Source organism: Leuciscus leuciscus (assembly GCF_965113295.1).
Source record: "Leuciscus leuciscus genome assembly, chromosome: 2".
Lineage (NCBI taxonomy): Eukaryota > Metazoa > Chordata > Actinopteri > Cypriniformes > Leuciscidae > Leuciscus > Leuciscus leuciscus.
Genome location: NC_138726.1, coordinates 40,225,629 through 40,251,908, shown reverse-complemented (window position 1 = coordinate 40,251,908; position 26,280 = coordinate 40,225,629). Strand labels below are relative to the sequence as shown.

Genomic DNA, 26,280 nt, shown 5'->3' with positions numbered 1-26,280 from the left:
CTTTCAATTAAAACTTTGATAACAAAGAGAGGAAAATATATGAAGAGGAGAAAATCAAGCTAAATAAATCTCAAAACACAGGCTTTAAAAAATACTTTGCACATATCCAACTCACTCTGCATATTCCTGATCTTTTATAGAACAAACCGTCTGTGTGGTTTGAGGAGATAACCTCTCAGATGCATTCATAAAACAGAACAGAATGTCCTAAGCTCTTTATACATATTAATATGCACATGCATCCTGTTCTAATGCTCATTTTTCTATAGTGGGTAATGGTCATTAGAACTAGTTTATCCTGAAGCCACTGGTGCACTGATAACTAAATTGGAATGATTCTGCATCGTATCACAATCTAAAAATTTTAAGTATAGGGATGCACAATAAATCTGATCTATTTTGGGTATGAGCTAATGCTATTTTTGTTATCAATCAATAATGGATATTCATATTTAATTTTGGTTGCTCATTTCCTCTATTTTACTTAGTCATTGTCAGGAGATATCAGACTCGAGAGAGAGATGAGTGAATGTCAATGTCTTTGTCTTACAGGAACAAAGGAGGGATGCTGGCGCTGGAGAACAGACAAGGAAGACAGGAACTTGGAGAAATCGCAGGAAGTAAATATCTCAGGTGAGTAGATGGGGAAAGTAGTCCAAGTTACTGACCAATCAAATGGCTGAGGTGTGAGTCTAAATACTGTGGTGATGAGCGTGCTGATCAGGTGCAGGTGCAGATTATGGCTGAGTAAATGTAGGTGATGAGCAGGAGGAATGCTGGGAATTGTAGTTTTGATTGGGAGTGAGCAGCAGTGAGGGAGTACACTTGTGACAGTCATCTAATGCTTGCTTCATCTATAAAAAACACAAATAATTTGACAACAGATCTCAATATCCATTTTTCATACTGCACAATATATTGTGAAATGCCTAAATTCACTTAGCATTTAAAGAACTTTTAGTGTTTTTTTTGTTTTTTTTTATGTATTTAGGCAAAATAGTATTTTTTTTTTTTCATATCGACTATTTATTGGGTATCGACCATTACATATCGGCCAAAATTTTAATATCAGTACATCCCTCGTTTTTAAATTGTAAATTGTATAAGTACAAACTATATGGATGCACAGATTGTTTTAGGTAATAAACAGAAATTGACTGAAATTGATCCCATGGAAATTAAATGTGCTGCTTTATTTTTTAGGCTTTGCAATAATGATTATGACACTTCTATAATTGCAGTGGATAGTCAATAAACATCAATATCTCCTTTGTAAATTTGTTAAGAAATTATAGATTATTGAAATGTTGTCATAGATTATCATAGAGGATTAAATTAAAAGGTGAAGTCAACAAATTGAGGTTGTTTTTCAGTACCTAAACCAAATAATTCAGCAAGATCATTCTCACTCTTGTTATAGAGTGGATAAAGCAGTTGTTTTCAGGTTTTCTAAAATCAGACTAGCCTCACGTTGCCATCAGCACATAACAATGTCTCTGCTGGATGTCTGATTTCAAACCTCAGGGAGGCGGGGCTATCTGACAACATAGATAGATAGATAGATAGATAGATGACACTGTAATATAAATTATCTTGTGGCATTGTTTAAAATGTTTTGTGTTTCATTGCGGGGTCTAGGGAATGCTGTGTTGTTATAGGCTACTAATGACAGTATAAGCTTTGTGCATCTCCTTTGCAGAGCAGCCTGCTAGAGAGACACACATACACTCACAGACAATTTTGTAGGGACACGCATACAGCCTGGACCCACCTCTGGAGGACGGGACCTCAAAGAGTCCCAGAGCGACGTTAGAGGAAGACCTGTGCTGTGTTGAGCTTTCTCTGTGTGTCTCAGGATCCATAGAGCACAGTGCACAGAGATTTTCACAATCATCTGTACTTCCCAGGTGGAGATTCAGCAGGTGTAATGCAGGGAAAAAAGGTATGCACATGTTTTTCTATCCCTAAAATGGTAAATCTAGCGAATAGAACCGTGTAAACAGCCAGGTCACGTCACACATACTGCAACACAATTTTGGATCTCGCACTTTTAGCTGAGCGAAAACATGAATAAAGTGGATTACTCGTGGGAAAAGAATAAAGAGTGTTGAGAGCTTGTGTGTGTGTTAGTAGGGGAAGCACTCTTGAAAAGCAGTTGGCAAGACTTTAAACAACACCGGCATTGGAATGTTTGGAAGGCTGGCGTGCTACAGTTAGACAATCAGAATCGTTTTGCTTACGGTGGCAGTCCTGCCTCTTGCCTCTCCACTCCCATTATCCCCTCCGAGGAAAATTGCCCGCTGTCCGCATGAGCCTGGAATATTCCCAGTGCCGCTCCCCTGCATCTCTCCCCCCGACTACATCCACTCAGGAGATTGACAGTCACAGGGGTTGGAGGTGAATTGGAAAAACATCGGGTGCAGCCATAACAAGTGCCCTCGGGTAATGACAGGTTTGGCTGGGGTGTAAATTACCCCTCCTATTGCTGTGCTTACTCATCCGAGCATGAGAACAGGCCGCCGGAATGAAGCGGTTTCATCGCTCGCTGTATTTCACATAGCTGGAGTGGGGGGACGGCAGCCGTGTCTGTTTTATCAGACGGCTTGTGTGGTAGAATTGAGGCAGGGGCCTGTCGACTGTCTGTAATGGTTATCACTGCTGCCTCTCAGGGTTTGCCTGGTTAAGCACTAATGCAATTGGGGAGAAGGAGGGGGTAGTAACAGCTCTATTTGAAATGCAGCCAGGGCAGTGGCAGATGAACCCCGCCATTAGATGAGATGACTGTAGATGAGACTATAGAGGCTATTGACAAGATTAGGACTGTTTAGGCTAAGTATTATTAGGGTGGGTTCAACACTTACGAACTTAGATTTGGAGATAGATCACCAAGCTACTGATTTATTAATTTTCCTAAATTTCAGTGGGTTGCAGATCAGTATAGCCAGGAACCCCGAGTATAACCACCAATATTGTTAATTTCCTTGGTGAAACTTTATAATAACTATTAATAATATTTACCAAGTGCTTAAATCAATAATTTAAAAAGGTAGAAACATTAATTGCAAATGTCATTACTCCCCTCGTCCTGTTTTGGCTTAGCAGTGATTTGATGAACTCAATTCTAAAGTTCAATAAATTGATACAGTGATTAATTTAGGTCGGGGCATATAATATAGGTCCATAACATCCCAGTGTACATGCTCTAAAACCAAATAAAATAAAATCACCAAATAAAGGAATATGTTTTTACATATTTTTGCTTAAGTTTTTAAGTTTTATTTACAAAGATGCTTATTGAAATTTAATGTGTCCCAGATCAGTTAGTTGCAGCCATGATTTAGTTCGAAATCAAGTCATTTAAAAGATTTACATTTATTCTTTTGGCAGATGCATTTATCCAAAGCAGCTTACATAAATATATACATGTAGGCCTATTTTACATACAAAATTTATTTATCTGTGTGCTGAAAAACAGTTTTTGTATGTTTTATTAAAATGCAAATCTGTACTTTCTGTTGATAAATCTGCCCCACTCCACTCAATTCAACTGTTCGTTCACAAATAAGACATAATTTCCTTGGTTCTTCCACTTGTGCTGTCAAACCTAAGACCTCCTTTTCAGTAAAGATGATTATGCGATGCTTATGGTAAAGTTGTCACGCTTACCTTTCTGGGTATTGACTATGGCTCTCTTTTCCACTAATCTGGATCCCATACTTTTCCAGTCTGCTGTGGTATTCCAGTACACATCCATCCGCCTCCTAGATCCGGTAAACCGCTCTGTGCCACCCTGAGGCCCATTTGTACGTTTGTGCATTAGCACATTAAAGCTTTGCAGACAGGGACAGAACTGGAGGGCAGTAGCGGAAACAGGCAGATTCCTCCTGGCTGACGGCCAGAGGGGTTTTTAATGGCTGACCTGGCTCCCATTATGGGCTGTTAAACCCCTGACCCCCCTCTCTATACCCACCCTGCATTGTTCAAAGAGGTATGGTGCTCTTGGCAGCCATGCAAGTACATCCAATCAATTGCTCTTAATAGGTGTACAATTGTCTCCTTCCATCTGTAAATTAAGCTGCATAATGACAGTGACCGATAAACGGGCCTGATCTGTATTGGAAAACTTAACACCTTTTGGCAGATTGCTAAATGAAAAGGCGATGAACCAGAAGAATGGATGGATGGACAGATAAATTAATTGTTATATATAGACAAAATAAAGAATAACTAACTAAAGGCCCTTTAATTACTAAAAGAATAAACAGGCTGCCACAAAGAAGGTCTGACTGACAATGTGGACAGTCAGGTTGAAAAATGACATAAACAGTGGCCAGCATTTCCCTCTTGTTTACCGTGTTTGCTTGGACAGATGGCCAACCGACCTCAGATCATCAGAGGTTTGAGTCATTTCACAATTAAACAGCTGCCCAACCGGAAGTCAAACACTCACCTAGAGGGACCCAGAGGATTTTTTTGTCACTGGTTAATTCCCAGCCCTGCACTCTTGCTTTCTCTCTCGCTCTCTATCTCTCCTATACCCTCTTCGTCCTTTATGTATTTCTTTACTGTGGTATTTAAGCCCTTTGGATGGTGTGTCACTTGTCATCCATATAGTTAGTCAGCTACCGGGGCTTTGACCAGTCATGTGCTAGATGGAAATTCATGGGTCAATTCTCATTCAGAAATAATGCTGTAAATGAATAATTAATTTAATGGGAAACTCATTTAAATTTCTAGTCTCTCTTTGTGAGTTTCAGAGGGACTGTCATCAAGAGAAGTCCTTGAATTTAGATGCAGAGAGCTTCTTAGAGTAAATGATGGATCTGTTCCTATAAATTGTGGATAGTTTCTCGTTCCAAAAAAGGTTGAATTTCTTGCATCGAATATAATCTTTCTTTTTTATTTTGTATGTAATAATTTTTTTGATTAAGCAGACCTGCCAGTTATAATTAAAGTGTTTTAGTTATGCATGCAGCGTCTTTCAATTTGTAATTTAATAGACTAATTGTGGTCTCAAGAATGCTAAATTCCATGGAGCACCATGCGATTCCACTGGTTCATTTCCTGAAACAAAGTCATGTGGTTTTCCATTTGGTCTAGCATGTCCAGTGTGTTCCATTGCAGTTTCCCAGCAGTTAAGACTACATAAATACAAGCCTTCCAACAAGCCCCACAAATAAGCCTAAAGCCTTGTTTTTTTTTTTTTTATGAATAGTGAAGTAAAGACATTTAACTCACATTTAATGCCTCAAGCCATTTTTTTTTATTATATTGTCATCAGTATCATCAGAGATAGTGTAGTGAAATGGTAGTCATAGTAGTGTTGTATAGAAATTTGACTGTGAACAGTGAAAGGCCAGCAAAGTGCTCCCTCTCTCCTTCCACCAGCCCAGCAGCAGCATCAACACTCAGCCTATCAATTATTAAGCAATACAATTACCATCCAGTCAGCCAGTCAGTTATTTTACCTCATGGTTGACATTTCGAAACAGGGAGAGTGCCAAAGACGGGGCAGTGAGGGATGGGGGGATGGGGATTGTAGGTATGCAAGGGGAAATTGCATGGGGTGAGTCAGAGTGTAGGAGCGCCATTAGGCCTCATTCACCTCCAGTGAATGGGGTGTACCTGACTCCCCCCCCCCCCCCCCCCCCAAACAGCCCCACTGTTTGGTTTCACTGCAATGCATCAGAAAACAAGTCAGCCTGCTTCACAAAATGGAGCTCAAGTCAACACTGAAATCTTAAAGGATTTACAATCAGTTTTTCATTGCATACTTAAATTTAAGTAATAAATGGCCATTCTGAAAGAAATTAAATTGCTCGCCATCGGCTTATTGATTTTCAGAGAACTGAAATACTGTTTTTTTTTTGTTTTTTTTAGAATTAGTTCATATTGAATCAGTTAGTCTTATTGACTTGGGACTTTATGTTATTTCAAACCTTTAGCAGCCAGCTAAACCTTAGGCATGTTTGTTTTGAAATAAGCCTTTTAACATGTAATTAGCTAGCTGAGTGAAACCACATCTCTCATCTCATGTTTTCAGGCTTGTTTCTTTTTTTCTCTCCCTGAAATACATTCATATTAACAACGGCAACTATTTAGTATCACAAGCTACCAAGAAATTTAATAAAATTTTCCTCTTTGGGTGAACAATTCAATTAAGTGACTATAAACCCGTAAGAAATGATAAAAGTAGAAATCAACTGCCGTATCCAAGTGTTTCCTTGTGCATCTTGCATGAAGACAAGTTGCAAGTGCCATTCCAATTGCATCCAATGGGTAATTGCACAGGCAAGATAATTATATACAATTTTCTTGTCTAAAGGGGTTCACTTATTGAATTTGATAATAATACTGCCACTGAAAAGGCACCCTCACTGCTCTGTAGTGCTGTGTTAATAGAGGATGTTTGGAAATGCTTTTAGTAAGATTTAACATGCACAAATATACTCGTCCAGTCCATACATTATGAACAAAGCATACCATATCAGCATTTTTCAGTCTGAAGTGCATTAGATCTTTGTGTACTCAATTAAATCAACAAGGTTTGATTTCTGGACTCCACCATTTCACAGGTTGGGCTATTTGGCGACACAGTGGAGAACTTCGCCCAACAGTTCTCTGCTGCCCAGAAGCAGACGGAGGCCATCCGGCACATCCTGCCCCGGGGGCCCGCTGCTGCCTCCACCCGTCCGCCTGGGGTAGATCCTCCGCCTACTCGTCGCCGAGGTTGTCCGTCTGCCGCCGCCTCTGCTCCCACTGAGCCACCGCAGCAGCCCTCCACCCAGGCCTTAGCGTGGACCCGGCCGCAGACAGGGCGCCCAGCCCGCTCCAGCATCAGCGCAAGCGCTCCTGAGCGGGCCACTCAGGGATGGAGGAGAAAGCTCTTGGAGATGGTCACCGATCCACTCCCTCCCCCCAGTGGAGGGCCGGGTGGAGTCTTTGTTTGTGTATGTGTCTGTTCCACCACTGGCTCCCATAAAAGCAGAGCCAGCGGTGCCTACAGAGCAATTTCCTCTGTTCCTGGGTCCTAAGAGGGCCAGACTGGTGGTGTGCGACCCTATAAAGCCTTGCACCTCTCAGCTACCTCTTGTATCACCAGCCGGCAGTTGGGTGCGGTTCGAGGACCCGGTTACGCCCTCTCACGTACTCTCTGCCACCATGTAGAGACAGGTAAGTGTTGCACTACACACTCAGACCTTGCTTCGAGCTGCCTTCGGGCCTTCCGAGCTGGGTCCCTGTTCTCTACCTCGCTGCCTCACTCTGAGTCGATGCGTTTAAGCACTAGATGGTGCTCCCGACCGATCCAACCGGTTCCTCCGTGCCAGCAGACTCGGCTAGATGATTCAGTCTGGCGCCTGGCCATGCTCAGCGCTATTCGTTACACTTCAGTGTTTCCGAATGTGCGTCTGTCGTGGGCGCGGTCATCGCTTTCCTACTGGCGAAGGATGTGATTGAGCCGTCCCTCTAGCCGATATGAGGGCCGGCTTCTGAAAGTTGTCCGTACTTCATTGTACTCAGGCATGGTGAGTTACTACCATATTGGATCTGTGTCTCTTGATTCGGGCCCTTTATTAAGCTTCCGTTCAAATTACAAACACAGAAACGCGTTCCCAATGCTCCGTTCCCAAGATTGGTAGATTGGAAGAGTCCCCTTCCGCAACGCAGGCCATACCTGTGCTCTTGCGTTTGAGGGTCGAAGTCTCAGTACAAGTCCATCCCTTCGAGTGCTACATAGCCAGTTGGGTCTTCAGGTCAACTGGGGAAGAGTAAACTCATCCACAGACTGAGGATCTCTTTTCCGGTTTGGAGGTGAACTCGGTCCTCAGCAGGAACGTGTCCGGTCGGTGCTACATAGAAGTGAGAAAGGGTCCCACTGAAACTTTCAGAGGCTACTGGGGCATATGGCAGCCGCAGCCGCACATAACCGGCTTCCTCCATTTGAAGACCGCTTCAGCACTGGCTTCTTGGCCAAGTCCCGAGGTGGCTGTGGCAGAGCGGCACACTCCGTGTGACAAACACCCAGCCTGCCGCCCAAACTCTGTTCAGCCCGCCGTGTTCAGACCTTTGCTTCTCTGGGCCAGACGCTCCTAGAACAAGTGTCTGCTTAACACCAGCTGAGGGGCCACGTATAACGGGCATGCAGTAACGTGGGTCTGGGCGAAACTCCAACTGCATTGGCATCCATTGCCTCGAGTTGTTAGAAGTTCACCTTGCTTGATGCCGCTGCTCAGCAAGCCTGCACTGCTCAGTACAGCGACCGTTGCACTACGCTTGCCTCGCATGTCGCAACTCGCCCGCCACCTCTTCCTATGGAGTCAGAAGCTTCTGGTGGCCGAGGAGAGTGGAGACTCCATCCCCAGGCGGTCCAGCTGTTCTGGGATCACTTCGGAGCTGCACAGTTACATCTGTTTGCCTCTCCGAACTCGTCCCCTTGCCAGTTGTTTACTCCCTGACCGAGTGGAAGACCCTCGACACAGAGACACTGGCATACAGCTGGCCCCGGGGCTTACGCAAAGGGCTTATGGGGCTTATGCGTTTCCCCAGTGAGCACTTCTTGCACAACACTGTGCTAAGTCAGGAAGGAGAAGGAGCAGGTCTTCTTAGTTGCCCCTTAACCCTCTGGGGTCTGAGGTGTTTTCTGGTCCCTGGAGGTGTTCTGACATGCTCTGACATTTGTGCTTATTTCTGTTACTTGTGACATTTTCATGGCTAAAGTCTGATTACACTGTATTCAGCACAAACTCTGCTACAAAAATATGTTAGCAGCATGTATGTAAGAGTTTGTAGTTTTGAGATAATGACATTTATGCGTGGTTTGTGAAAAAAAAAGTCACTGAAATAAGGTTATGAAACCCATACTGATTTATTTCTTCATAAAAAAATCATAAGATTTTTGAAAATTCTATCACGTAGCCTAGAATATTTGCTTCAAAACTATGTGAAAATCATCCTGCATACTCATTCAGATCAAACAATATATTGATTTAAAATTTGTAAGACATGTTTTGTGTAAGAAAGCTTTATGCGAGGAGGCGTGAATCATCATGAATATTGATGTGTTTCACTCCTGAGAAAGACCCTCCCATAATGGCCCTTTCAGGTGCTATGAGGCCCTATCATTATGAGGAAAGAATGAGGAGAGATTTAAAAAAGAATGGCTTTTTGATTGTTTGGATTTATTTATAACACAACATAATCCAAAGATCCAAAAGCACATTATTGAGCACACTGATCTAAAGACAGAGACTTCAACAGTCCACACCTTTGTGCCATTCCTGAAACATAGTATATACCTGTCATTTCCAAGGTGTTTGATTTTTCATTTTAGCATGTTCATGTACAGAGACTCATGTGAATGTTGAAGTCAGCAAGACTCATCAGTGGCATCTGGTCCCTGAAAAAAAAACAAAAAAAAAACATGAAACAACTGTGAACATGCTGATATCAAGAGAAACTATAGGGCTGCACGATTTTGGGAATACATTTTAGATTTTTATATATATTGAACACCAGGTTTGTTGTGCCTTGTATGAATATACATGTAGCATAAAATAATAATAACAATAGCCTATAGCAAGCGGCCTATAAATCGTTAAAAAGGAACACTTCAGTACACTACACTAGAGAAAAATATATGGATTATCATCATATGCTACTTCAAATGTTTCCATTCGTTATGACGTTATGAAATGAGATTGGAGTAAAAACATGAAGCCTAATGTTTGGCGCATTTTGCTTTTCAAACGCACAGCGCGAGTGACTCAAACTCACAGCACATGCAGAGAACATTTACTGAAGCAATCGAGCCGCTCCAAACTATGAAACATTATTGTTACCACATTATACATATACGTTTGAGCAGATATCCACAAACACAGTATTTAACCGTAAACACAGGTTTCAAAATTATAATATTCACCATATTAGAGTTAACACCCATACTAGCCTACTTTTATATCATGCTGTGTTTTATTATCGAACATAAAAACATCCTTGTGTCGTACATGTATATAAATTTAGCATTAAAAGGTTGCCTACCTGTCTATAGTTCATATTTCAACATGTTTCTGTCTATATAGCCTATATTACATAAACATACATTTTAGTCTGGCACCAGTTTAACTAGTAGCTACAATGTAAAGTTAATGCAACAATAGCATGCTTACTGTTATGTGTGGACATTTCTTACCTTAAAAATCTTTCTCATCTTCAAATCGTGTTCTTCTAATTCTTCTGAGGTAAATCCAAGGTAAACGGCACAGCACAGCACAAACACAGTCTTCCAAACTCGATGAAAAGCAGAGGAGTACTGAAGTCTCTGATTCTTTGTTTTTGAGGTAATGAGGGCATTTACAGGTCTACGTTCCTTCACGTGGACGATTTGCATGTGAACAGCTCTTGCGCGTGTGGGTGTGCTCACATTAGAGATAATGAGCACGGGCTGGAGAAACTGTACATGTCGTTGCTTTCATACGGATTACTTAAACAGAGAATATTTGTTTTTGATATACGATTTTCCATAATTTAAAAATAGAGACTTCAAGCTTTGTAAAGACATGTCTCATGTCAGTGTGACAAGCATTCACTGAGTTACAGATCATTTTCTGTTGTGTTTCAAAATGAAATGAAACTTAAATGAATTAATTAGTTCATTAAAATGAACTTCACATTGAGAGAGACGGCAGAACGCGCATCATGTTTATTTTCTTTATTTTACGAAAAACACAACATTTTGTTTTTATTATGAGTGTACACAAATAAACAGTTTTTAATGAAGTATAACACTTATATGTAAGTGTAACGACTATGAGAATGAACCAAACACAATTGAAGCTTTTAGGTGATTTTGTTCATACATAATCCCACAAAGAGTTTTCACATTCCAGACTCAAATCACCAAACCCAGAGCCATGAATCACCACAGGCTCCAGAGAGTCTGCTAACCAAAGACTTTTATTGGTTAACTAAAGGAAGAACGTTGTCAACGTTTGATAATTTTGCAAGACAGATCTTTCCAGAAATGGTACTGCTCAGGGCCCTAGCAAGAGGTCACCTGACCCCTGCAACTAACAGACCCCGTCTTTCTTAAGGACCAAGGTCCCACGAGAGATGAACAAAACAGACTTCAGCGGGAACTATCCATGACCTCAGATTGGAATGTCTTAAAACACATAAACTTTACACACCATTACACTTTACATGTCAAAATCCATAAAACTCATCCCAGAACAATTTACAGACAATATTCCATATCGCGATTAAAACAAAGCACTTAAGAATAAAAAACGTACTCGTCCATCCTTCGGATGAGACGTTAAACTGAGGTCCTGACTCTCTGTGGTCATTAAAAATCCCAGGATGTCCTTCGAAAAAGAGAAGGGGTGTAACCCCAGCATCCTGGCCAAATTTGCCCCTTGGCCTCTGTCCATCATGGCCTCCTAATCATCCCCATATACTGATTGGCTTCATCACTGTCTCCTCTCCACCAGAAAGCTGGTGTGTGGTGGGCGTTCTGGCGCAATATAGCTGCCGTCGCATCATCCAGGTGGATGCTGCACATTGGTGGTGATTGAGGAGATTCACCCCTTCCATGTAAAGCGCTTTGAGTACCTAGAAAAGCGCGATATAAATGTAACGAATTACTATTCCTCAGCCGGATCCGTTGCTCTTCGAAATTAAACTAAACCAGCACTTCTGAGGTAAATTTCCCAGGATTATTCCTCACAGCCTCGCAAGACAACGTAAATTACTTTAATCTGATTAAACTTTATGTGTTTTATCGAGTTGATGTGGGCGTTGACACGTTTGCATGTATTGCCTCAGATCATTTGCGCGCGCTCTCCGTGGTCGTTCACATTAGCAGATAATGAGCTATAATGAGCTGAAATGAGAATGACTGACATCTCTCTCTTTTCATACAGATTACATAAACAGAGAATATTTGTTTTCGTTTTGAATTAGATAATTTAAAAGTACACACTTAAATTATTATAAAGATATATAGCTCATGCCTGGGTGAATAGTATTTGCTGAGTTTTGTTTAACTTTAGAGACTTGCTCCAGAAAAAAAGTTCACGGAGTGAGGCAGAAAGCACACCCTGTTTATTTTCTTTATTTTACAAAAGCACAATGTTTTGTTTTGATTGTAAGTGGACACATAAAAAAGTAGACATTTAATAGTTTATTCTTTCATATTTCTTAAGTCTGTATGACCAAAAATGATGACCAAAGTATTTTAAGTCTATATTGCTGCTATGTGAAAAAAAATCAAGCAACTGACCCCAGAGGGTTAATGGCCCAACTGGACCTCATTCACCCGAACTTATGCTCCTTTCGACAGCCCTTTCCTGACCCTTTCCTCTGAGAACATCTCAGGAACGGGGCACCGTTGGCACCCGCACCAGACCTCTGGAAAATCCATGTCTTGATGCAGAGGTTCAGCTATCTACCTCAAAATGATCGTAGATACCATCACTTCTGCGAGAGCTCCCTCTATAAAGATGAGGCTTGCTTACGACCTGAAGTGGAACCTGTTCATTGTTGGTGTTCTTCTCAAACGGGAAGACCCCGAAAGTGATCACTTCTGTGCTTTCTTTCCTGCAACATGGGTCAGAGCCTGGGCTGTCTCCCTCCACCCTCAAAATGTATGTTGCCTTTATAATATCGCACATCATGATGCAGTAGATCTAATAAGGAAGCACGACTTGATCATCAGGTTCCTGAGGCGAGCAAGGAGACTGAATCCGCTTTGCGCCCCCTCTATACCTTCTTGGGACTTATCTCTTGTGCTACTTCACTCAGAGACCTCCCCTGTTCCTTCCGCCTTGCGGTTATTTAGGACAGAATGCAAAGCCTCAGGACCTCATCCAGCTCTTGTCTGTTTGGAAACCAGCAGAAGGGAAGGCTGTTTCCATGCAGAGGTTGGCCCACTGCATAGTGGTTGCCATCATCTTGGTGTTTTTTCCCAAGATGCAACGTGCCCACCTGGGTAGTCAGCTCCTCCAAAGAGAGACTGTAGCTCCTTCCTGGGCGTTGACACAGAGTGCCTCACTGACAGATCTTTTAGAGCTGCGGGCTGGGCAACACCAGCACATTCGCTAGGAAAATAGCCTATGTGTAGAGCCGGTTGCTTTCCGTGGGCTCCCATCACATGAAGCCAGCTTCACTGTTAGCCCGGTTTGTAGTGTCGGCTTGCTGCGCCATTTCCCTCCTATGGACTGGATACGTGCGCCATTGCTCCAGTTGAGTTCCCCTTTAGCCGAACCCTGTTGAGTTCCTCCACATCCCTTCGGCGTTTGACGTGGCGGAGCGTCCAATGCTAGGCCTACCACTCTTATGCACTGGTGGAACTTGTGCTAGGCTGGGTCCATATGTTGCGATCCCTATGGCGATCCCATATGTGTATTCTTCCACGGTACGGCTCCCTCCGGCGAGCCCGTGTCTGACCGGTTGCGTCTCCCCCTTGTTATCGGCTGGAGCCATCTCAGTGACATTCCATGTGTTGTACTGCCGGTAATTCGCTCAGTCCATATGTGTTATTCTCCACATGTTACCTCCCTACGGGCAGGATGTGGCTTCCGCAGCATATGCCCTCCAACAAAAGGTAACGCTTTGGAACAGCTTGTGGAACAGCTTGTGGAACAGCAGTGACTTTCCTGGCCTAAACCCTGTCCTATCGCTGCCTCAATATGCGGGAGGATCAGGAGGTTTTAATAGGGATCCCAATCAGTCGACATGTTGACTACTTCGAACGTGAGTGACTGAAAGGGAACATCTCGGTTACGTATGTAACCTTCGTTCCCTGAAGGAGGGAACGGAGACGTCGTCCTGTCGCCACTATTGCTGGACCACCGCTGACCCTGGGCTCCGCTCGGCTCCTCTGCGAAAAACAACTAATGCGTGCATCCACTTCCGAATTTATACCTGCGCTGCGGGGCGGAGCATGTGATGCAATTCATGCACGCCAATGTGCATTGGCTCGTTTTAACAATACTCAAAGATGACAGGCTCCCTAAGCGTGATCCCAATCAGTCGACACTGGCCGGAATTTTTAGAAAGAATCATTTTCAGAGGCGAATTCTCCGTTTGCGTGTAAATGAAGGGCACAAACAAAGGGAAATGTTGCATTCATTGCTATGATTGATAATTTTCTTTCCAAATTATCACTGGACAGTAGAAAAGTGAAAATGTTAGCATTATACATAATGTGCTCTCCATGCTAACTTATACTTACATACTATAAAAAATGGTCATGGCATGAAGAGGTGTGTTATAAAATGTAATAAATAAATATAGTTATTAAGAATATCTATCTATCTATATATATATATATCTATCTGGACATTTACAGTCTAAGAATTCAGAAAAAAAAGAAAAGAAAAAAAAGTTTGAAAATACATGTCTATAAAATTCAGCCATAAAAACATTTCAGTTCGTTAAATTTCAAATGTTCAATATTCGCTTAAATCAAATTCAGAGCTTTTTAAAATACACTTGTCAATAATTCAAATTTACACAATTCAAATTCAAATCATTTTTTGTCATATTATAAGCTCCAAAGTGATTGTAATTATATAATTTTAATGAATCAGTTTATTTCACCAAAAGCCACACTCTGAAGGAGTAAGAGCTGCTTAGATTATTAAATGCAAATGCCAAAATTATTCTGTCCATCTGTCCATGTCTACTTGGCTCAATTGCCTACTAATGGTCTCTGACCATTCCTCTGTCACATTGAGTGGGTTTGTCCAATTAACAAATGCTGAATGAATCCACACTTTTGGATAGTCTACATAACCTGTATTTAAAAAAAAAATGCTGCTCTGATCTCCCCCTTAATGCAAACAGCAATAGACTAAGAATTTATTTACTACACTTGATGATAATTACATTTGGAGAGAGCAATCCATTAGTGTTCACATTTATCTCAATGGCAGTTAACGAGTTCACACTTACAAATAAGTCAGATAGAGTAAATGGTATGCATATTTGGCGTGCTGTTCGAGGAGAGGGCTCCGGGCTCTGTATTTGGCCTGAACCCAGAGTATACCCCCATTATTCCTGACTGTGGTAGGAACCAGCCAAGAGTGAGGAGTCGGGGTGGTGGAGGGATGCTGAAAACTGTTGAGGAACGTAGGTGAGTCTACTGTGTATATAGGCCTCCTCTCATGTTGATAGGATAGACGTGATCATTTCTGATGACATGTTTATTGGATAGATAATTTGAACATGCTCCTCCTGAACTTTGTTAATGGAACATCATTTGCTTGACTGGCACCTGACCCCTCGAAAGTACACTATTTGAAATTTGCTATGTTTGCTCATGGGCACTCAGTTCTGGGCATAGACATTTTTTGAGCCAACCAACTGAACTGTAAATGCTACATGAGTAATCACTTCAGAACCTCAGGGAATTAAATGACGTCAATAATGCTGATTGGCTGATGGCACTGTAAAAACAAACAATCTCATTCCCTTCACTAGTGGCTATCATGAAAGTAGACAGGGTAAAATATCCATTTCAGAGATTCAGACTTTTAATAACCTTACATCAACAAACTGATATAGCCTAGTGTTTAAAAAAATACTAAACATTTACGATTTATGTTGCTTCCATAAACATTTATTTAGTCTTACTCTGAATACACTTTTGAATAGTCATCATTGGATAGAATGACGTAATTACTCTAAGTTATTTCATCAATTGAAGTTTTTGGATGTCTGATATGAAAGCTTATACTACGGGGCTGTTGAATGCTTGAATCTAATTGTTTGACGAACATTATGAGGTGTGCAATTATTTTCAGGGAAACACACAGCTTAAGTAGTTCCAAGCAGGTCTTGACTGCATTACAGTTCCATATCACTTCGCCAAATGATTTCAGTTATTTCAAAGGTCTTTACAGCCCACAACAGCAAAAGAACCAAAACCCACAATGACACTGACCAAGCACATACATTTAGTATAAAAAAATATGTTTTTTTCCCCCTCAAAATTACGTTTTATTATGTATGGAAAGTACATTGCGCTTGCAGGCTCACCACCTGGTCCCGTAGGAGAGGTAGGAACCTTGGGCACACGTTCAGACTGGGTTCTCAACTTGTGAGAGTTAGCCGGCCCAAATTCCAGGCAAAACTCATTGACCGAAAGCTAGCAAGTCCCTACCCTCTACTGGAGACCATGCGAGCAGGAGAACTGTTTCTTAAAAAACAGAATTTTTTAGTCACTGCCTGCGATGTCTCAGGGGCGGTCTCTGCAGTGCAGTAGCACCAGAGAAAAAGACCCAAGAGGGTAAGGAGGGGCGCAAGGCGGATATATCTCCTTGCTCGCCTCAGGTTCCATCTCTTCCTGATTTTAGCACCATAGTGCAAGAAAGCTCACTGGGGAACACATTTCTGTGGGGCCCAGGGCCAGCTGTGGCCAGAGTCTTTGTCCACTCAGACAAAAGAAGAAACAACTGGCGTAGGACAAGTCCGGAGGGGCAACAGACGTGGCTGTGCGGCCCCGAAGTGGTCCGAAACAGCTGGCCAGCTGGGGATGGAGTCTCCACTGTATCTGGACCGGAGGCTGTCGTGAGGCTTGTGAGCGGCACGATTGAGCAGGCCAGCAAAAATAGGTGGAATGAAGCGACCTTAGAAGCTTCTGACTCCAAGGAGGAGGTGGCGGGCGAGTTGCAACATGCAAGGGGAGCGCAGCTCGACGGTCGCAATGTTGTCAGAACAGTACAAGCTCACTGAGCAGCGGTGTCTCGAAGCGAGGGACTGTAATCAACTCGAGGCAACGAATGCCAAATGCAGTCAGAGGGCGCCCAGAGCTCTGTTACTGCATGCCCTTTATATGTGGCCCCTCAGCCAACATTTGGAGGACACTTGTTCCAGGAACCACTAGCCCGGGTAAACAAAGGTCTGCTTATGGGCTGAGGGTTTGGCGACAGGCCAGGGTGTTTGTTTTCTTACACAGAGTGTGTCACTCGGCCACCTCGGGACTCGGTCGTCAAGCCAGTGCTGAAGCGGTCTCCATATGGAGGAAGCCGTGCGGCTGCATCTGCCATATGCCCCAGGAGCCTCTGAAAGTTTCAGTGGGACCCTTTCTCACTTCTAAATAGCACTGAGCTGGCACACCTCACTTGAGAGATGCGCTAGACTGAGACCACCTCCATGCTAGAAAAGAGATATTCTGCATTTGGGCGAGATTACTCTTTCCCAGTTGACCTGAAGACCCAACTGGCTATGGAGCACTCGAAGGGTAGGAACATGTACTGATACTTCGTATCTTTGAATGCAAGAACACAGTAAGCCTGTGGAGTGGAAGGATAGAGATCTGAAGTACACGTCTTTCAGGTCGAACGCTGCAGACCAAGCTTGGGGACGGGGCATTGAAAATGCAACTCTGTGTTTACAAGTGAACGGAGGCTTTTGAAAAAGGGCCCGTATCAGTTGGCACAGCACCAAGATGGTCGTAACCCACCACATAATAAGGGTACAATGAAGTACGGGCTCTGAAGCCAAACTCCATACCGGCTGGAGGGAATGGCTAGCACGCGTCCTTCACCAGTAGGACTGCGGCGCACACACACAGGACAGGAGCTCTGCTCAACACCTAGGTGTGATGGATCTCACTAAAAAATCTTTTAGGAGCATTTCTGCTCAACACCTAGGTATGATGAATATCACTGAGCCTGGGCAGAAGCCGAGCGAAATGAATCGCAAGCCGGGTCTGAAGGTACCGAATGGGGCCAGGCTGGGCATCGGTTGGAAGCGTTTTAGACTTAGACAAAACCGGACCATGGGGCCAGGGAACCACAGACGTACCCGAGGTGGGGCAGCGAGGTGGAGGACAGGGATCCGGCTCGAGAGGCCCGAAGGCGGGATCTGAGTGTGCGGTGCAACACTTACCTGACTCCACTAGGTGGCAGGGGATGCATGAGAAGGTGGATGACCGGGTCCTCGAACCGAACCCAGCTGCCAGCTGGCGAACAAGAGGGGGCTGAGGGGTGCAAGACTTTACAGGGTCACACACCACCAGACTTGCCCTCTTGGGGCCCAGGAAAAGAGGAATTTGCTCTTTCTTTGAAGTGTGGGTACCGCTTGCTCCGCCCTTTTTTGGGGAGCCAGCGGTGGAACAGACACACACGCAAACAAAGAATCCACCCGGCCCTCATCCGGGGGGAGGGAGTGGATGACCAACTCTAAAGTACCCTCCTCCATCCCAGAGCGGTAAGCTCAGGAACGCTTTCACTGTCCCTTGCCACCTGGCTTGGCAGCACCTAGAGCGGGCTGGGCATCCCTACGGGGCCGGCTCTATGCTGAGGCCTGGCTGGAGGCTGCTGCGGAGGCCCAGCAGGAGCGGCGGTAGGGGAACACCCTCTGCTACGAGCAGGCGGAGGAACTGCCGCCGGCGGTGGGGTGGAAGCAGCGGGCCGCCGGGGCAGGATGTGCCGGATGCCCTCCGTCTGCGCTTGGGCGGCAGAAAACTACTGGGCGCAGTTCTCCGCCGCATCGCCGACCAGCCCAACCTGGGAAATTGGGGAGACCAAGAATGGAACCTTGTCCGCATCCGCCATATGACCAGGCTGAGCCAACGATGGTGCTCCTGGACCACTAACGTGGACATTGCCAGACCCATCACGCACGCCACGACACTCGTGCCCTGGAGGGCGAGGTCGGATGCGGTGCGGAGCTCACCTATGAGCGCACGGTCTGGACTACCCTCGTGCATGTCCATGAGTGCCCTGGCCTGATAGACCTGAAGCAGTGCCATGGCACGCAAGTGGAGGCGGCTTGCCCACAGGCTTTGTAAGCTCTGCCCTTCGGACGGGCAAGAACTCACAGTCCTTAGGAGGGAGACGAGGGGCCGCATCCAAAAAGCAGAGTCCGTCCGGATACAGGTGAACCTGTGTCGCGCTAGACTGCTCCATTGGAGGGACAGCCTCGCAACCCTTCACCGCTCCTCCGTCAAGGGTAGTGAGGGGGGAAAAGCTTATTCAGGCAGTTTCTGGCAGAGAAAGGTGCCTTCTACAACCTGGTAAGCTCTCCATGCACTTCGGGAAAGAAAGGCACTGGGGCGGCGAGCTGAGAACCAGCGCGGCCCGTCCCGAGATACCAATCATCCAACCGGGACTGTTCGGGACACGGTGGAAGATTCCAGTCGAGCTCGACAGCCTGTTTCTGGATCTGGCTCGGGCAACGTTACAATCCCAGAGGGAGACAACACAGCTGAGTCATCATTTCCAGAGGTCAGCTCACCCTCCGATGCTGCAATCGGCATCATGTTCCCTGGAGAGGCCCAAATGAAACGGCTGGTCGGTCCATTACAGAGGGACCAGCGTGCTCAACGGGGCTCCACTGGCTGCGATGTGATAGAGGAGTGAGGGGCCCACAGGGATTGGTAACCGGGTGGGGTAAGCCTCATTATGATCCTCTGATCACCCATCCCACACGGCGCCGTAGCGGGACGTGGTAATGGGGACTCCAGCTTCACGCATGAAGGCGAGTCTCGATCTCAACACCGCGATAGTCATATCCTCGCAATGAAAACATAAACTATCCACAAAAGCTGCTTCAACGTGCTGCATATATACACATACATTATATACACATATATAATACAAACACGTGATACAACCATTGTGACCGTCCATATGGGGGGACAGGGAACGATCGCATCGGGTGGAAAGGCATCTTGAAAAAGACGCAAACGCACCCGTGTTGCTCTTTCAGGAAGTGAAAAACTCTCACCAGTGCCGGAGCACACAGGGGAATGACCGCGGCAACAATGAACAGTGAACTGAAACAGTGAAGCACTCACTTTTCCGCCCTCTAACAAACACAGAAATTTGATGCTGTTAAAACAGCAGTTGAGAGCTCAAAGCTCGTGATCACCGCTACACTCATGCTGTAGAATCACCAGCAGCTGGAAGAGTCTTCCTAGAAGAAGCACCGACACACTCGCTCGTTGTAATATAACAACACTCTTCAGAGACATCGACGTGAAGACCGATCAGCTCCGAAGCGAAAGACAGGTGGTGCGTGCATCTGCTTCCGTATTTATGCCTGCGCGGCGGGGCGGAGCGCGCGATGTGTCTCACGCTCTCCAATGCGCGCATTGGCTCGTTCTAACATGCTCGAAGAAGACAGGCTCCCTAGCGTGATCCCATTCAGTCGATGTCGACTACGTCTGACGTTCTCGACTGAAAGGGAACCGCTGCTACTAGTCGACACTGAAAACAGTAGTTGATTACACGAAATTCAGTTCAAATTACTGTCATTTTAATGTTACTGTGAAGAGCAGGGCGTGAGCCATGGAAACGTAGTGAGGCCGGTGGCACGAGTGTCAATGAACGTTAATGAGCGCTGCACCAGTCTGGAGTCCCAGGAGCTCCGAAGGATAAGAGGAGGAGTGACGACAGTGGAAGACAAGAGAAGACCATGCCTGGGACATTTAAGTTGCGTTTTGTCTATGTATGGGCTACAGTCGGCTATGAAGCACTTGTTTACTTTTGGTTTTTTTTAGACGCGTATTTAGACGCTGTATTTTAGTTAGACGCGTTGGCACAATTAACAACAGCCGCGAGTGAAAATTTAAATTATTGTTACATTTGCACTTAAGCCTTTGCTCCTAGCAGTTTGGAATTGGCACATTTTCGCGTTATTCACTTAATTGCCCGACCGAAACAGCATCTGTAAGAATAGATATATATAGAGGAATTTCAGATCATTCCAGCAGGACCAGCGACAAGCATACTAGAGGCACAGCAAGAACGCGCAAGTGTTTTTGCCAGAATACTCTGTTCTCCTGTTATTTCAGTGTTGTATTTTAGTCAAGGTAAGCCTATCTTCGATTCTCTTGTTATTTTGTATTTTTAACTTCACATAATTCTGTATTTTAGTTAGACGCGTTGGCACAATTAACAACAGCCGCGAGTGAAAATTTTAATTATTGTTACATTTGCACTTAAGCCTTTGCTCCCAGCAGTTTGGAATTGGCACATTTTCGCGTTATTCACTTAATTGCCCGACCGAAACAGCATCTGTAAGAATAGATATATATAGAGGAATTTCAGATCATTCCAGCAGGACCAGCGACAAGCATACTAGAGGCACAGCAAGAACGCGCAAGTGTTTTTGCCAGAATACTCTGTTCTCCTGTTATTTCAGTGTTGTATTTTAGTCAAGGTAAGCCTATCTTCGATTCTCTTGTTATTTTGTATTTTTAACTTCACATAATTCTGTATTTTAGTTAGACGCGTTGGCACAATTAACAACAGCCGCGAGTGAAAATTTAAATTATTGTTACATTTGCACTTAAGCCTTTGCTCCTAGCAGTTTGGAATTGGCACATTTTCGCGTTATTCACTTAATTGCCCGACCGAAACAGCTGTACTCACTCAAGCGGTGAAAGCATTATCTGTATATCTGTGTAATTTGCGCGCTGTCGCGGAAGCGTCAGCGGAAGCGTTCAGCTCTCGTGTTCAGCCTCCTCGTGTGAAGACCGACTCGGGAAAAGACCAGCGACTCTACCTGCGCGACTCCACCGAGCAAGGACACCAGAAAGGCACTTAAGTATCTCCTCTTCCCTTTCTCTTCCCTCTACTTACCTTATTGTTCACCTTAATCAACATGTGCTTTCAATACATTCCTGTTATCTCTCGGCAACGTCCTTTCATCACGCACAATAGGCAGCGCAATACTGCCAATCTGCGTCCCATCCTCACATCCGCACATACTCCTCTCTCTCTTTCGGTGGGTCTATGGAATTGTCAGTCAGCAGTCAATAAAGCTGACTTCATTCCAGCCTTTGCATCTCATTCTACTCTTAGTATCTTGGGGCTGACTGAGACCTGGATTCGTCCAGAAGACTCAGCAACCCCTGCTGCTCTCTCTAGCAATTTCTCCTTCTCCCACTCCCCTCGCCAGTCTGGGAGAGGTGGGGGTACAGGGCTTCTCGTTTCTAACAATTGCAAATACTCCGCGCTCTCTTCACTATGCAACAACAACTCATTTGAATATCATGCTATTACACTTACAACTCCCATTAAAATCCATATTGTAGTCATTTATCGCCCCCCAGGTCAGCTGGGTAACTTTGTAGATGAGCTGGATGTGCTGCTGTCTACTTTCCCTGAGGACGGCACCCCACTTCTAGTCTTTGGTGACTCGACATCTCGAAAAGCCACATGCAACAGACTTCACCTCTCTCCTAGCCTCTTTCGATCTCAAACGACTCATCACCACAGGTACTCACAAATCAGGCAACCAACTGGACCTGGTTTACACACGCAACTGCACCACAGAAAACATCCTGGTGACACCTCTCCATGTCTCAGATCATTTCCTCATTACTTTCAGTCTACTACTCTCTACCCCTGCACCACCACCCCCACCACCAGTCACTTTCAGACGAAACCTGCGTTCACTTTCCCCTTCCCATCTTTCCTCTGCCGTGTCATCCTCTCTTCCCCCACCCTCACAATTCGCATCTCTGGATGTGAATACCGCAACGGACACCTTATGCTCCACTCTAACCTCTTCTCTAGACATTATCTGCCCTCTCTCCTCCAGGCCAGCACGCGCTACTCCCTCTAATCCCTGGTTATCTGAGGTTCTTCGGGAACACCGGACTGATCTCAGGGCAGCGGAGAGGAAATGGCACAAATCAAAAGACGCATCTGACCTGAGTATGTATCAATCTCTCCTCTCTTCCTTTTCTGTTGATGTTCATGCAGCAAAATCTTCATACTTCCACAACAAGATCAACAGCTCCTCCAACACATGATTCCTCTTCAAGACATTCAACACTCTCCTCTGTCCACCTCCACCACCACCCGCACCCTCCTTAACTGCTGACGATTTTGCGAACTTCTTCACCAACAAAACAACAGCTATCAACGGTCAGTTCTCAGCTCCACACACACAGGAACCCAGACCGACCCCCTCCACAGCCAATATCCCTCTGTCCTCCTTTTCTTCGCTAACCGAGGAAGAAGTATCTACACTTCTCCTCTCCAGTCACCCTACCACCTGCCCACTTGACCCCATCCCCTCACACCTTCTACAAGCCATCTCTCCCACAATTCTACCATCACTCACACACATCATCAACTCTTCCCTCCATACTGGCACTTTCCCTACAACATTCAAGCAAGCTCGGGTTACCCCCCTGCTCAAAAAACCAACACTAAACACATCATTTGTAGAGAATTACAGACCTATCTCTCTCCTACCATTCATTGTGAAGACACTTGAAAGAGCTGTTTTCAACCAAGTAACATCCTTCTTGTCTCAAAACAACCAGCTGGATGTCAACCAATCCGGCTTCAAGAAAGGGCATTCAACTGAGACTGCATTACTGTCAGTCACAGATGCCCTACGGATCGCAAAAGCTGCTTCCAAATCTTCAGTCCTCATTCTCCTGGATCTGTCTGCTGCCTTCGACACTGTGAATCATCAGATCCTTCTGTCCACCCTCTCATCACTGGGCATCACAGGAACTTCACTCCACTGGTTTGAGTCCTATCTCACAGGTAGGTCCTTCAAGGTCGCATGGAGAGGCGAAGTATCCAGGGCACATCAGCTGACCACAGGGGTTCCCCAGGGTTCAGTTCTTGGTCCCCTCCTCTTCTCCATCTACACCACATCACTGGGACACATCATACAGGCACACGGTTTTTCCTACCACTGCTATGCTGATGACACGCAGCTCTTCCTCTCATTTCAACCAGATGATCCCACAGTAGCTGCACGGGTCTCAAGCTGTCTGGCGGACATCTCCACATGGATGAAGGAACATCACCTGCAGCTCAACCTGGCAAAGACTGAGCTTCTCGTCCTCCCTGCCAATCCGTCTCTACAGCACGACTTCACCATCCAGCTAGAATCATCATTAATCACCCCATCAAGGTCGGTCAGAAATCTTGGAGTAACATTTGATGACCAGCTGACCTTCACAGACCACATTTCAAAGACAGCTCGATCTTGCAGGTTTGCACTGCACAACATCAGGAAGATCCGGCCTTTCCTAACTGAGCATGCAACACAACTTCTCGTCCAGGCCCTGGTCATCTCTAGGCTTGACTACTGCAATGCCCTTCTGGCTGGACTTCCAGCATGTGCAATCAAACCCCTACAGATGATCCAGAATGTTGCAGCTCGTCTTGTCTTCAACGAGCCCAAAAGGGCCCACGTCACTCCTCTGTTCATCTCTCTACACTGGCTACCTCTCGCTGCTCGCATCAAGTTCAAGGCATTGACGCTTGCTTACAGATCCATCACAGGCTCAGCTCCCTCCTACTTTCACTCACTCCTACGAGTCTACATCCCTACCAGACACCTACGATCGGTCAACGAGCGACGTCTCGTGGTTCCATCGCAGAAAGCCACAAAATCACTTTCCAGAACATTCTCATTCACAGTTCCATGCTGGTGGAACGCTCTCCCCACCCTCATCCGGAATGCAGAATCCCTGACAACATTCAAAAGACAGCTAAAAACCCATCTCTTCCGTGAGCACTTAACCTTAAAAAAAAAAAAAAAAAAAAAAAAAATGTTTTTTTAAAAACCCGATGTTTTTCCCTTTGAAACATCACTTATCAGGCTTATGCTACTCTGAATAATACCTGAACTTCGTATTCTGAGCACTTCTTGTGTTGTTGTTGTTTTTTGCCTCTTTATGATGACTCGCTTAAATTAGTCCTAATTTGTAAGTCGCTTTGGATAAAAGCGTCTGCTAAATGACTAAATGTAAATGTAAATGTTTTATTTATTTTAAAACTTCTGTTTACCTTCCCCCCTTCTTCCCTGTGCCTTGAACTTTGTAACATTTATATTTAAAAGCATTTTAAATAGCATATTCAAATTAAACACTTGGAAAAATTAAATGTGACTTGCGCTTTCCGCGTCCCATGTGAAACTGCCTTTATGTCGAGGTGGTACAACCAGCCCAATTTATGAGCGGCCCACCGGGAATTCTCCCGATGGCCGCTCCGGGCCTGGTGGAACTCGAGTGATTATTCATTGCTCACTTTCTGAATAGTTTAATCACAATTTAAATACCAGATAAGAGATAATTAACACACATGAGTTGAATCATAATTTACTCACGCTTAAGTAATGGATATTCCAAGGCTTCTGGATTGAGACACCCCTCGCTCGCTGCAGACTGTAGTGCAGCGACGTCACGTGCCTTGTTTATACTTTCGTCTGATTCTGCACTGCGAGTCTCCGCGACCTAGTGATGTCCGGTTTGTGAACGAATTCTTTTGAACCGGTTATTTTTAGTGAACCGGTCGAACCAGTTCACCAAATCGGACTGAGTCGTTCAAAACAGTTTGTGTCTTGAGTCACCGCTGATCCACAGTTTTCTAAAGTTACTCACTTTCGGACATGCCTAACAGTCCCGCCGACTCAAAATTAACCAATATCCCGAAGTATATGTTACTCCAGTAACTCCAACAGTTCAATGAACTGAGACATGTTGTGTTATGTTTCTTCTTGTCAGTCATGGAGAGCACAGAAATGACCGCTCAAAAGATAAACGAGGTGCGAGAGTATTTTGAATTAGAAATAAAACATAAAAGTTGTATGTAAGCTGTGCCATTTCAAACTGGCATTATTCCACTAGAGCCACGTGTAACCGTATTTAGGACATGCTACTTTTCAAGAATTTTCACTTAAAAAATACATGCATCAGAATCAGAATGAGCTTTATTCGCCAAGTGTGCGGCGTTTAGTGGCATTTATTTTGGGATTTAATTTTTTGATTCATAGATTAAGTGCATAGACAAGTCTTTAGAGGGTTTCTTACTTTTAGACTAGTCAACTAGTCAGTTACAAAACTTCCATTTAAATGACTGTCAAATTAGTCTATGCGCACATCCCTACTCAGGATATGAATGTAACCATGGTTCCCTGAGAAGGGGAATGATACACTGTATCATAGGACTCAATAGGGAATGCCTTCAACGTGACCGGTGTCTGAAGCACGTTTCAAATGCGACAATGTCATTGGCAGATGACAGTCCATGACGTCAATATCAGTGTGACCGTGAGTACAAGAGGGCACCTGTAGACGTTCCATTTTGAAAGGGAACTCAGGAATGTTGAACCAGATGCCCCAGGGGCAGCTGCACTTCAAATGTCGTAAGGGAACTGCCTGCTGTTAGGGCGAGGCAGTTTCAACCTTAATGCGTTGAAATTGGAAAACATGAAGGAGCCGCCTACTTAAAAACGGCCTTGTTGATCAAGATCAGGGAGCTGCCTACTTAGGGACCCGCTATCAGG

At 44.6% G+C, this 26,280-nt stretch overlaps 1 protein-coding gene and 1 long non-coding RNA gene across 3 annotated transcripts in view; one reads left to right on the top strand and one right to left on the bottom strand.

The window, feature by feature from the left end:
* The window catches only part of mettl15 (methyltransferase 15, mitochondrial 12S rRNA N4-cytidine), a 119,409-nt gene extending 94,660 nt beyond the window's left edge, over nt 1-24,749 (top strand). For both annotated transcript variants that reach the window (XM_082162609.1, XM_082162607.1), the window contains 2 exons: nt 553-633; nt 24,108-24,749. In XM_082162609.1, the coding sequence (XP_082018735.1) occupies nt 553-633; nt 24,108-24,556 (530 nt within the window). In that variant the 3' untranslated portion in view covers nt 24,557-24,749. The remainder of the gene's footprint in view (nt 1-552; nt 634-24,107) is intronic.
* Nucleotides 1-26,280, bottom strand: part of LOC309493474 — a 71,738-nt gene that overhangs the window by 3,791 nt on the left and 41,667 nt on the right. The window lies entirely within an intron of this gene.